Raw genomic sequence first — 13,445 nt, 5'->3', positions numbered from 1 at the left:
TGGGCAGCTCTGCACCACCCCCCCGCGCACCCCCTTTCTCTTCCCTTTCTTTGCAGTTAACTCCCACTCCCTCCATGCTGCCCCCTCCAGGAAGCCCCTGCCGAGACTGGCTGTCCCTCCGCTTGGGGGCACCATGAAAGCATTTATTGGGCCATAACATCATATCCGCCTGCCACATGTCTGACTCCTAAGACCAGCCTGTCCCGCTATTTCCCCAAAGCACTATCTCCTCTGGGAGGGAAAAGGAGAGGCACCTGTTCACTGTGTGGCCTTCAACAATACCTTCCTCACTCTGGGCCTCATTTTCCTCTTTTGTGCATGAAGAGGTTGAATGGGTGAGGCTCTCTGGGTACTTTAGCGGTTTGGTCAGTTGTTTGTTTGTTTAAGATTATTTATTTATTTTGAGAGAGAGAGTGAGCGGGGGGAGGGGTAGACAGAGAGAGAGAGAGAAACTCAAGCAGACTCTGCGCTGAGTGCAGAGCCCGACACAGGGCTCGATCCCACGAAGCATGAGATCACGACCTGAGCCAAAACCAAGAGTTTTAGTGTCTAGGACACTTAACTGACTGAGCCACCCAGGCACCCCCGTTTGGTCAGTTTTAAGTTTTGCTGTTTGTCCCAGAATTAGCCCTTCCTCTTCCCACCAGAAGAGGGTCCTGAAATCACCAACCCCCCCTTCAAACCCCCACAACCCTACAGAGCAGGGGCAGTTTGCCGAGGCGGGTCTATGGTGCGCACCCAGAGATGGGGGGGATGGTGATGGTGCAGAACCCCCAAGGCTGCTCCTCAACGAGCTTCTGGAAATGCAAGCAAGTGAAATAAATGTGTTTTAAAAATGGATGTCAAGAGCCATTCAGCATCTGGTGGCTACCTGTGGTTTTAGGGCAGGGTCCTGGGAACAGGCTCTGAGAGTGAAGGTGGGAAGTTCACTGGGAGGGGGGGCACTACAGGAAAGGCGGGAGGCAGGAGGGGCAGAGGGACAAGCTGAGCTGGGACGCAGTCACATCAGAGGTGGCAGCTCTGGAGCCACGTCCCAGACTAAGGCAAGGAGCCACTGCATTCCCAGGTGGGCCAGCCACGGGACCCAGACTGCCCCGGGGTGGGGGGTGGTGATAACCTGGGGAAAGGCCGTCTCCTTCCACCAAAGGCAATACCAGAGAGGCTCAGTGCCAGCCAACAGCAGCCAACACTCTGAATAGCTGGCAGGATGAGTGTCTCAGTGATCCCACTACGATCATTTTTTCATTTTAACTAACTGGTGCAACATTTACACCGTGCTTGCATAAGCCAGGCACTCCTTTTGATTTGTAAATGTTCGCTCAACAACCCTGAGGTAAGTGACTACTAGTCAGGGCCCCATGGTACAGATGAGGAAACTGAGGTGAAGTGCTTGCCCAAGGCCACACAGATGGTAGGAGGTAGAGTGAGGACTCAAACCCTGAAGTCCACCGGCAGGGTCACCGCTCCAACTGGGCTACCCCGCGTCTGCGGTCTGGCCCTGCTACCCTGCAGAGACGTGGAGCTGTCGTCCAATCCCAGCCGCCCCCCCAGAGGCCGGGCTGCGGTCAGCGGTCTAGAGCCTCAGGTTGCCGGAACTGCCAGTATTCGTGCTTAACAATTATCTATCCTCCGCGGTTGGGAACACGTCCCAAAACTGATCCTTGCCAAAGACAATTAGCCGAAGGCCACATGAGCAAGCGTCGGGTGGGACTGTGGCATGGGGTGGGGGGGTGGGGTGAGCCAGTGCCTGAGACAATGAGCAGCAGATGATTTGGGAGATATTTTCTCCCAGTGCAACAAAACAAGCCCTCAATCATGCCACAAAGGGCTTGCATTGTTGGGAGGGAAATATGTCAACGACAGCGTTCAATCGTGGGACGGTTAAAAAAAAAAAAAAGGAAGAAAAGAAAAAAAAATCTTTTGAAATAGTAATTTGACCTAGAAAGGTTTTCTAGGTCACCTGAACTTGGCATTTAGGCATCTAACCCCAAAACCTAACACAGACAAAGTACCAAGTTCACTTCCTTCTGTCAGTGCCAGATAACACAGGAAATAATATTTGTAAACACTGCTGCTGTATTTTTAAGTGCTGTCTTAAAACCAGTCTTTGGACTTGGAAGCTCAGCGCAGCTCTGGAAGCCCGCAGACCTGGGCTTGCTCACGCCCAGTGTGGCCCTGTGGCCAAGGCAAGGTCCTTGCCTGTGGGATCCTGGGACTCCTCCCCTGGAAAACGGGAATGGAACCCGGGGGAGGGGGGGGTTGTGGGGCATGCCACCTCCCTGCGTGAGGTGGATTCCCACCCTCCACACCTCTGTTCTTGAAAATTGAACCCCTATGCCCCAAGTCTGGGCTCTCCCTGAGGACTCTGCAGCACAGTGGCCAGGAGTGCAATGGAGGAACCTTGGTCCTAACAGACCTTTTCTCCCCAGAACAAAGAGAGAGAACAGCCTGCACTCTGAGGCTCGGCACAGGCCAGTGAGTTCTTCTACCTCATCTTCACTTTAAAGCCACCCAGGGTAAGAGAAATTGGGGGGCTCAGAGATCTTCTCATTATCCCATGGAGGAAACTGAGACCCAGGCTGGGAGATGACCCACAATTATTGGCAACAGCACAGTGAGGGTTACAACCACCACATTGCTGGGCCTCCAAAAGAAGCCAGAGTTAGCCCACTTGCCATCAAAGCCGAAGGTCACGGGGACCATCCCATCTTCCCCAATCTCTAACCTGAGTACCTACGATGTACACAGCCACATGCTGGGGACTGGACACAGAAGTGACCTCCAGGGAAGCTTGGGGTCCAGAGGGAATACAGACATCAGCACTTGATGACACTGGGGATGACAAGGCGCTAGGGGGAGATAAGCCAGGTGAGAACAGTTGATGCACACCTGTTAGGTAGAGGGACCAGAGAGAGCAGAGGGTAAAAAAAATCCCGGGGTGTGTGTGCACAGTGGTGGAGGGTTGTCTACAAACCATTGAGGGGGGCTGCAGTGCAGAGTGGGCAGGAGGAATAAACATTCACTGAAAAAAAAAACGGGGAGAGTTTGCAGCAATATTCTTAAAAGAAGAGTAATGGAGGGGTGCCTCGTTTGGCCAGAGATTAAAACTTTCTGTGCGGCCAACAACTAAGGAGTGTGATAGTGATGTCAAAGAAGAACTTAAAATCAGTGCAATGGAATAGAAAGTGCAGAATTAGACCCGACTCTGTATGAAAACGTATGGTGAAGGAGGGCACTTAACGATATGCTGGGTACCACGTGACATGCTTTACATACAGTATTTCACTAGAGCTTATGATGGAGATATTATCCCACTTTACAGAGGAGAAAATGCATGGCACAATTTAAGCAACTGCTCAAAGTTCACACAGCTAGAAAGTGGCAAAGCCAGAATCTTCACTCTGCCAAGGTCCACCTTCATAACAACTATTCTATTTTGTCTCTCCTTTTGGAAACAAAGAGACAAAGACCAATTGTTTAAAAAAAAACCAGAATGGGGATGACAGGGTTATCCTGTTCCTATTTAGGACCACTTAACTAGATATCCACTGCAAGCCACCCACCAAAATGTACTCTAAACAGATTAAAGAGTTAAGTATAAAAAGTCATGTTATAGGGAAATATCAGAAAACAGAACAGAATGTTTATCAGATCCATGGCAGCAGGGTAACTTCCTCAGCCCTTGAAGCAATCACAGAGGAAGGGAGATTGACAGATTCAAATATATATGCATTAATATCTTCTGTAGAAGGAAGCATAATAAAACCAAAATGAAAAGGACATCAGACTAAGAAAATATCAGCACCAACTATGAGACAGTTAATATATACGATGTAGAAACATTTCAGTCAAATTAAAGAGACAGCAAGATGCTGATAGACAAAAGGACACAGGACACAAACAGGAAAGTCAGGCAAGAGGCAAACTACCAAGAAGCAAATATATAGGGAAAATGTACACTTGATTCGATGACAGGGGAGAAATGTACATGAAACACACCTACTGTAATGAAAGGGATATTTCACACCACTGCTGACAAGGAAAACAGTTTCCAGCCTACTGGAAAGCAACATGGCAGCCACTCCCAAGGCAGACAGCTAGCCGGGAACAGGGTAGATGAAAACCCAAGACCCCTGTCTCCTGCCTCAGGAGTCACCCCCTCACCATACCTGCCCATTGTCTTAAGTACACCTACTCTTGTTTAAAGTGGTCTTCTACGCTGAGTGCTAGAGATGGTACCAGCAATGGGTGGGATACAGTCTTTGTCCTCCTGGGCTTGTGCTGTAGTGAGGGGGACAGGACCAGGAATTATAATGTGGGTGATGAGTGTACTGGGAGCCAGAGTTCATCGGAGCCTAGAGACGGGCCATGTAAAAAGACTTCACAGAGGAGATGGCTTCTATCTGCCCAGGATGAGCATAATTGGCCAGGTGATGAGAGAAGGCACCAGATGGAAGGGAGAAAGCATAGGAACAACCCTCACCAAGGCTGGGGGGCTGGAGAAGGGGCCAAGGCACCTAGCAGGGAAGCAGTGAGAGCTGAAAAGCAAGGCAAACAGGACCTTGTCATGATGGTGCTTTCAGGGCTATACTAGGCAGCTGAAGCCTGCAATGGAAGCTGCATTTTAGAAAGCTGGCCTCTGGCTTCGGGACAGAGAATGGGTTGGAAAAGGTAAGACCGAAGCCTGTCCAGGAAGCCAGGCAGAAGCTGCTGTGATGATCGGTGGGGTGGGGACCAGGAAGCAGGACCCTGAGCAGAGCCTGGGCAGAGAAGAAACATTTGATGGAGCAGTAGTAAGTAAACCAGTGTGGCAGTGATTCAAAAAGAGACATTTATGTTGATGACTAGAAAGGGAAACGGGGTTGGAGCCAGAAAAAAGCCACGGCAGTCCCCAGTGTGTTTCCCAAACTACAGAACCAAGAGTCTCAGAGATGAATGAAAACTGCCAAGAGCAAGGGATCACCCAGGAGTCAGAAAGGGGGTGACTCACGCAGTTTGCAAACCCTAATTTCCTCTCCTTGGTCACACACTTCCTTCTGATTTCTTTTTCTGATGATTCATAAGAAAAAAATTTCCCCTTTTAAATTCAAACCAGAAATGCTTGAGCACCTGAGTTCACCCTGCCCAAGCTATAACCTCTAACCCCAAGCAAACAAAACCCAACTTAACCCCAAGCAGCTAAAAAGACACTGGATGCCAAGAAACCGAGAAGAAACGAGGTTTCTGGTGCTGTGAGAGCTGTCAGAGGCCCCCCAACCCTCCCGTGCCCCAAGAGGGTCCTCAGTGCCAGCTCACACACACAGGTTCAAGCCCCTTAGCCAGAACTCATGGGATTTCAGAATTAGGAATTTGTTTGGATTTCTGAAGAGGAAGCTTATCGATAATCCCACCGATTACATAGTACCTTCAGTAGGGGTCCGGAGCCACACGTGCAATAAAACACATTCATATTTCTGCAGTGAATCCTGTGACTATGCACACAGTGGGTTAAGTAAAAATTACAAAGAGCTTCATGTCAGTTCAGATGGGGTTCTGGGGCCAAATGAGTTTGCAGCATATTTACAGACCAATATTTGGTGGCGGAGCTTTTTGGATTTCAGATAAGGAAGTTTAGAGCTGAATCAAGCATGGGGCACACAGGTGCTAGGCCCTTGTTGAGAGATGATCCCTCTGTGTGCCCATTTTACAGATGAGCAAAGTGAGGCTCAGAAAGGTAAAGGACACTGCTCAAGGTCTCACAGCTATTAGGTGGCTGAGCTGAGATTCAAGCCCAGACTTGACATCTTTCCATGTGTATTCATGGATTCTCCAGGTGGCTGAAATGCCAGGCAGAGCATTTAGCATTACGGGGAATGTGGGCAGCATTGGGAGTGGGGTCAAGATCAGGTGCAGCAGGAATTGAGTTGTTCCTCCTCGGTGGGGGAAGGCACGTTTGTCTCCTCACACAAGTCCGGGGCATGCAGCCAACCGGGCCACACAGGCCCAGAGCTCCCCGCATCTCCGCAGACACAGCCCCTGCCCCCACAGACCTCAGAGCCCCCTGGGGGAGGCAGGCAACAAACACGCAAACACACAAACATGGCTACAATTGTGATAAATGCTGTGAAGCAAACAAGGGAACTATAGAGATAGAAGATGGAAAGACTTGAAAAGATCTCTCTCTAGGGTTAAACTGGGGGAGCCCTGCAGAAGGAGGAGGAGCCTGCCACACAAGAAGCCCTGTGGGCAGAGGGATTAAGTGCAAAGTGCCCTGGGGTCAGCAAGCAGAAAGCTGTCAATGTCACACAGGGGAGAAATAATGTGGCTAGAGCACAGGGGAGGGACAAGGTTGAGATCAGAGTGGTCGGCAGGGGCCTAAGCAGGTGAAATCCTGGGGCCATAGTAGGGATTTGGATTTTATCCCAAATGGGAAGCCCCTGGGTAGTTCTTACAAAGGAGTAACGTGCTCTGATTTACATTTTAAAAGATGACTCAGGCTGTCATAGGGGGAGGATGGACTCTGTGAGGCTCCTTCCCATGAGTCTCCGTTTTCTCATCTACATCATGGGTTCATGAGAAACCTCATAAAAAGCACAGCCAAAGGTGTCTGGCATATAGCTGACTTAAAGCAAAGACTGGATTTTCCCACCTAATCACAAAACAGGAGAACCCAGTCCTAAATCATCCATAAATCACCCCCCTGATTAAAATCCTTCAGAGCTCCCACCTCTTTCCCTGGGTTCTGTGGTCCTGCTTGACCTGATTCGCCACTTTCTCCAGCCCCATCCTTCATCATCTCCCACTGGACCTCTCCTCTCAAGCTGCCAGCTGAACCACTCCTGGGACTCGCCAAGGTCCTTTCCCTAAAGCACGAGGCCTCCTTCACACTGGCCCTGTTGTCAGTACCCCCTTCCTTCCTACGAACATTTGATGAGCACCTACTCCACACCAACCCTGTCTTGAACATGGAGAGGCTCAAAAAGCAGCTGAGGACATCTGTGTGAGCACACGTGTGAGTGTGCACATAAAACAAGAATCCAAACACATCCAGCCTGACCCTCTTCTCATTGCTGGGCTGGATTGCCTTGAAGACAGAAAACAAACATTCAACAGAGTAAATAAGTCACTTATTTAGTATGTGAGAAGGTTCTAAGAACTATGGAAAGAAGAAAAAGGTGAGCAGGTGAGATGAACCAGGAATAGCAGGATGGACGGTATGCGAGTTTAAACAGGGTGGTCAAAGGCGGGCCTCCCTGAGAAAGGGACAGTTGGGCAAACTGGAAGGAGGGAAGAGACTAAGCCAGGCAAGTATGGGGGTGGGGAGGTGGAGACAGCCCATGCAAAGGCCTGGAGGTGGGGCAACAGAGGATGGAGTGTACCCCACAGATGGCACTGATATTACTCCTCCCCAGAGAGAGGAAGCCATCACTTTTTCCGCGGCCTTATCTGATGGCTGTGGTCAGAGGAGCGAGTAAGGGCAGGCGTGAGGGCTGCAACAGCTCGACACATCCGAGGGGCCTCAGTGGGGCCCCAGAGCGGCTGACATCCGCTCGGCCTGCGGCTTCTTCCTGTGGCTTCTGCAACGCAGGTTGCCCCAGTGCGGGCTATTTTTGCTCCTGTTTGGGGCTCTGTGCAGGGCTCCTCTGTGCATGGTACTGGGGGCTGCTGGGCCTGGCCCCTCTTTGGGTTTGCTCTGCTCAGCCATTTAAATGTTCCAAGTGTCTTTGGGGATATTTACTGTCCAGCAGGTGGGAAAGAAGAGGAAATCCGTTATACGTGTCCTCTTGCCCGTCCTCATGACCCTCCAAGATCAGAGAGGTTACATGGTTTATCCAGGGTAACACAGCCAAATCAAAACACAGGCTGAGGATTCTAAGCTCTGAAGGCCCTTAATCTGCAAGGAGTTATTTGCCTTTGCACCTAAATTAATGTGTCCCAAGCAGGTGTCTGTGCTCTATGTCCTTCCAGAGGGCATGAGGATAAAGGTGCATCATACCCGGTGTCAGTCCCCCCAGAGCATCACAGCACTGATGGGGAAGATTATGATGGGGTGGATGCAGGGAAGGGTCCCTGGCCCAGACTGCTGGGGGGGTGGGAGGAGTGAGCAATCAGAGCAGGCCTCTGGAAAGCAATGATGCCACATCTCTGTCTGCAAGAATGAGCAGGAGTTCAAGGGGTAAAGGAAACATTCTGGACAAAAAGGTCTGCATGTATAAAATCCAGAAGCACCACAGCTTGGTTAGTGGGGGAGGGGGCTTCAGAAAGCTGCCCAGCAAGTGATGATTCTGCCTGGGAGGGAGGAGGCAGAAGCTAGCTTGCTGACGGCAAAAAATGAGATCAGACAGGTGCCCCAGCCCCCCAAGTGGCCACATTAAGGGTATCAGAACAGATCTAACAGATCCAACAGGTTCCAAGCAAACATCCAACAAAAGGCTTTCAACAGGGGAGTGGTTCACAGAGTTCCTGCTAGCTGTGTGAGGAGAGCAAACTCTACAAGGAAGGTGGAGTCAGGAAGGCCTGAGCGGAGGCTCCTATATCACCCAGACAATCAGCCAGGTAATAGTGAAGTGGGGAGGTGGAGTTGTACCCCGCGGGGGCAGCCACCCGGGAGTGAGGCAGAGAGAAAGGCTGGGGATGATGTAAGCCAAGGAGTGGACAGCACAGTGTTTACCAAGATGGGCATGTGTGGGGGTGGGGGCGGATGAATCAAGACAGGGACCATTTAGAGTCACCATCTCCTTCAGATGAACCCTCTGGGGTAAGGGTGTGCAACCAAAGCGGCTTCTCTATACCGTCCCCCCATTCATAAGAGGTGGCTGCTCCCACGGCCTCAACTGCTCCACACAGCAAACAAGACCCAGGGAAAGTGAGTACGTGGCCTGAAGTCCCAGCCAAAAATCAAGAGAGGGAAACCTGCAAATCTAGGCCCACCTGATTTCTGTATCAATGCCCATTTCGACAGACACCCAAAGCAGAGGGCCCCCACGCCCTCCCTGGAAAATGGCACCCCAGGGTCTGGGAGAAGCTGGAGAACTCACTTCCCATCTACGATATTTCAGGGCTTCATTTGTGATCCACAGACGTGAACACTTGCCAGGCCCCCCGGCTGGACAGAGATGGTGATCCCGGACAGCCCTCGGGCTCCCTGAGGCAATCACAGCGGGTGCCACAGAGGGAGCCCCAGGTATGCTCGAGCTGCCTCCTCGGGAAACCTCGCATCCCTGCCTCTGCTCCCAATTTCGTTAATTACTGGTTTGCGCATGCAGGAGGCAGCAGGAGGGAGAGAGTCATCATGGGTGCCACTAATCACAGAAAGGAAATTAATTTCAAACATGAAGCTCATCCTCCACTGGAGGTTCCACATACAACCCTGATTTCCAACATGGAATAGAAGAGTAGGAGTTGGGAGGATCAGCCTGAACTATTTTTCTAAGGGAATCAGAGACCAAGAGAAGGCAAAGAAACTCACCCAGGATCGCAAAACAATTACATAGAAGAATATAAACATACATCTCTGGCTTCCCACTCCCTGGGCACCTTCATCTTCTCCATAAATATTCATTAGGTGTCTGCTGTGTGTCAGACTCCATGAGCCATCAGATACCCTGGGCCCCAGTCAAAGGCTCCCAGGGTCCTTCCCCAAGAGGGGAGAGTATTTTTATTCACTGAGCACCAACACAGTGTTTTATATATCTAGCCCCATTTAATTCTAATAATCTGCCATTTTATAGGTAAGGAAACTGGCTCAGACAGGTAAAGTGACCTGCCAGAAACCACACAGCAAACACAAAGCAGAGCCAGGACTCAAAGTCAAGTCTTAAACCTGGGTTCAGCTCCTGTTTTCCAAGTCCAGGGGGCTATTCAGGGGGTGGTAATACTCCAGCCACACCCTCCCTTCTAAGACCACTCCCACTGCCCTTCGGAAGCCTTTCTCCGACCCTGGGCTCTCAGCTAGCACTGGCCTACTGGCTGGCTGCTGTGCTGAGACCCCACCAATACAAGGCTAGTATTCAGAAAGCTGTTCAGGAAGTGTTAAAAATAAGAGTCGGTTCTGTTTCAAGACAGCCAGTAAGTCCCTGTAATTAACTCCTCTCCCAGTCAAGAGCCCGTGAAAGTAACCAGAGACATAGAAAAATTGGTCCCAGACAGGGCTATGTAGCAGAATGTGGCTCTGAATCCAAGCTCCCTAAGAAGGGAACCAGAACACAGAGTCTCTAGCTGTAAGCACAAAGGGGAGAGTTCCTCAGGTCCTATGCCCATATGAGCACGTCTGTGCACACACACACACACACACACACAGTGTTAGCCATGAAGTTCTCCTGAGCAGAGCTAAGGGTTTGGAGCATTTGTTCATTCACTCACTCAACATTTATGGAGGTCCTACCATATACAAGGCAAAGTACTAGGCAGTGTGTGTGTGCATGCACACACACAATCATCACAATACAGGGAAGGAAGTATCAGTGTCCCCATTTTATGGATAAGGAGACTGAGACTTGCAAACTCAAGAAACTTGCCCTGTGTCACAGATGGTATTTGTGGCAGAGCTGAGGTCTGAAAAATGCACCTACCCCAGACTCTGGCACGGGAGGCACGCCATGGCCATTTCCTCAGTGGCTGGCTGGCTCCAAAGCCTTCCCCAGCAGACTGAGGGCCTGTGACCTCTTGCCTTTGATCCAGCATGCAGGAAGTGGAGATCATGCAGGGGGCACAGAAGCTTCTGTTTCTTGGTCTCTCTCAGTTCACCTGGGACATTCCAAGCAAGGGAAAGCCGGCATTTGAGGGCGGTTTCCGTTTCTGGGACACACGTGCACAAAGCCAGTTTTTCAACAATGACCGTGATGAATCAGAGCACCAGGAGAGGTCAGGCCTCCTGCTCAGCAGGGTGCAGCCCTGTCACCTGCAACCAGCCCCACCCCCAACTCAGCCAACTCCCTCCACAAAGACCATCTCCCCAGTGACAGCTAGAAAATGCCATCAGTGTTAGGTTTCTGCATTCAGAATCTGTCACCTGGTATGTGTGTATGTGTTTGCCCTTAAGTCTGTGACAATGTTCTCCCTCATCTTTGGCTGTCCTTGCTTTTCCAACAGGATGGCAACTGGCGATCCCAACTGGTTATTTTTCCATATTCTTAATGGACAAAAGGAAAAGGTGGTACTTGCAAATTTGGGGAGGAAGTTTTATTGATTCCACAAACTCCAAAATCCAGTGGAAGGAGGCAGCTCAAACTTTGTTTCTAGTGACAGCCCCAGCTACTCCTCATGCCTCCTGCCTTGAAAAACCCTCCCCAGTCCTCACCCTAGGTATCTTCTGGGCTCCTACCATATCATGTGCTAGCCCCATCCTTGTTTCTGGTCTGAGTTGGCCAGACCCCCACCCACACCTGGCCAGGCCCATTGCAGGGGGTGCTGAATGGATAAATGAATGAATGAATGAACAAATGCTTCTGGAGCACGCTGGGTACCTATGATGCTCAGGGTGCCAAGACCTGCCCCTCCAGGGTCCAATCCCAGCCACTTTAAGAATTCCTTTTCAAGAAGGGGCTGCCAACTGCCGGTCTCCTGGACCCTCCAGAGCATTTTCATTCCACAAGGTGACAAGCACCAGTCCAGGTCCCGGCCTGCCCCCCGCCCCCATGAGGCACCCTCTGTCTTCGTCCTGCAGCGACGGCCTGACCACCTCCACCGCAGGAGGTGGAGGTACCACCCGCTGCTTACCTTCTGCTGAAACACACCTGCAATGCACCAGCGTCTTGCAAGTAGAAGGAGCCCGAGTCTCATTCCACAGAAGCCCTGGCAGCGAGAGAACGCGCCCGCGACAGCCTCTGTGCGATTCTGCTGCATAATCAGCACAGAAAGAGAAAAAATGCCAGAAATAGCAAGCTTTATAAGCCCTCCTGACAAGTCTTGGTCCTCTATTGGCTGGAGGCCCGGCACCCCCGCCCCCCATCCCATTCCTATAAGGTGAAATGGAAAAACCTGTTATTTAACCTCTTTTATCAAAATCTATCTCCCATCCCAATCTGGGCCTGAGTGTTCAGAGCTCCTGGCATCGGTCTCCACACCAGGTCTCGGGGAGCGGAAGGGGAGGCAGCCTTCCCCACTCAGGCACACTGCCTCGGGAGCAGGTATTGAGCTGGAAAGGCTTCTGGAAGGCAGGCTGGCAGCACCTGTCAACATGTGAGAGTTGCATGCCATTTCATTTGGCAATCAGACTTCTGAGCATCCGTCCTGCAGACATCCCTGTTCTGGTGTGCACAGTGCATGCCCACAGATGTTGCTCGTTACAGACAAGAATGAGGGGCATGCTCAATGTCTAAAACCAGGGTCGGGGTGAATGGATTAAAATATATCCATTCTGTGTAATATGATGGAATGAGGAAGGTCTGCAGGTGCTGACTGGGGACTGGTTGGGAGAAAAAGTCAAGGACATGATCCCCATTTTTATAAAAACAGTAACTGTGTGTGTGTGTGTGTGTGTGTGTTTGGATATGCACTGTCAAAGATGCCAAACTGTGAACAGTGGTCACCCTGCGGAGTAGGAGAAGGGGGTATTTTCCTTTGCCACTTTTCTCTTTTTTGTCTTGTTTGTTTTTCTTCTTTTTTTTTTTTTTTCTCTTCCACAAGCATGTATGACATTTGTAATTTAAAACAAAAACAGAAGAACCTCCCTGGTTCCTTCCCACTCCTCTGACACCAGCAGACCAAGGCCCAAGGCCACCCACCCCAAGGCTGGATCAGGTTGGGACAGGGCTGGCTGGAGGCACTATGGATCCCCCTGCAGGCTCGTTAGCTTTCACACAGGTGCAGTTAACTTAGGGCTCCATGAAGAATGTGGACTCTGGAATAAGACAGAACTGGGTCCAAATCCTAGCTGTGCCTGCTGGAATGGTTAGCCTCCCTGAACCTTAGTTTCTTCATCTGTAAATCGGGATGGCAGTACCTATTAAGTGCCATGTACCATGCTGGGCACTGCTAAACCAATTTTAATTTTTGGACATTTCAGAAATACCAGAGACTGCTGAGGAAGGCTCACAGAGCTGAAGACATCCAGGACTCAGTGAGAGGAGTTCTGGGAATCATCCCATTATTGAACATTTATACCAATAATAAACTAAGTGACAAGAAGGACCTGGGTAACAAATGGTGACAAAGGGGACCGATGCCCAGATCTCTGCATGAGGAGGGGGTGGGGGGATCAGAAAGGGCTCCAGAGAGGAAGAGTCTTGCGTCCGTGCCTCTCCACCTTTCCCATGCTGTTCCCTCTGCCTGGATCACGCTTGCCCAGACCCTCACACAACTGACTTCTCATCCTTCACATCCTGCTTGGAGATCTCCTTCCTCCCCAGAGAGGGCTCCTTTGAATCACCCACACTGATTACTCTCTTCATAGCACACCCCTCCAGCCAATGGTTTCTGCTTATTTGTTTTGATGACTTCCATTTCTGTTTATTGTTCATCTTCCC

The 13,445-nt window shown here is 50.6% G+C and overlaps 1 protein-coding gene across 2 annotated transcripts in view; it reads right to left on the bottom strand.

The window, feature by feature from the left end:
• TOX2 (TOX high mobility group box family member 2) overlaps positions 1-13,445 on the bottom strand; it is a 129,906-nt gene that overhangs the window by 91,055 nt on the left and 25,406 nt on the right. Inside the window, exon 1 of one of the 2 annotated variants that reach the window (XM_021689129.1) lies at positions 11,698-11,823. The exons of the other annotated variant lie outside the window; for it this stretch is intronic. Within the exon in view, the coding sequence (XP_021544804.1) occupies positions 11,698-11,823 (126 nt within the window). Of the gene's footprint in view, positions 1-11,697; positions 11,824-13,445 lie in introns of those variants that run through there. 2 annotated transcript variants of the gene reach the window in all.

This window comes from Neomonachus schauinslandi, chromosome 10 (genome assembly GCF_002201575.2).
Source record: "Neomonachus schauinslandi chromosome 10, ASM220157v2, whole genome shotgun sequence".
Classification (NCBI taxonomy): Eukaryota; Metazoa; Chordata; class Mammalia; order Carnivora; family Phocidae; genus Neomonachus; species Neomonachus schauinslandi.
This window is presented reverse-complemented; position numbering and strand designations above follow the sequence as displayed.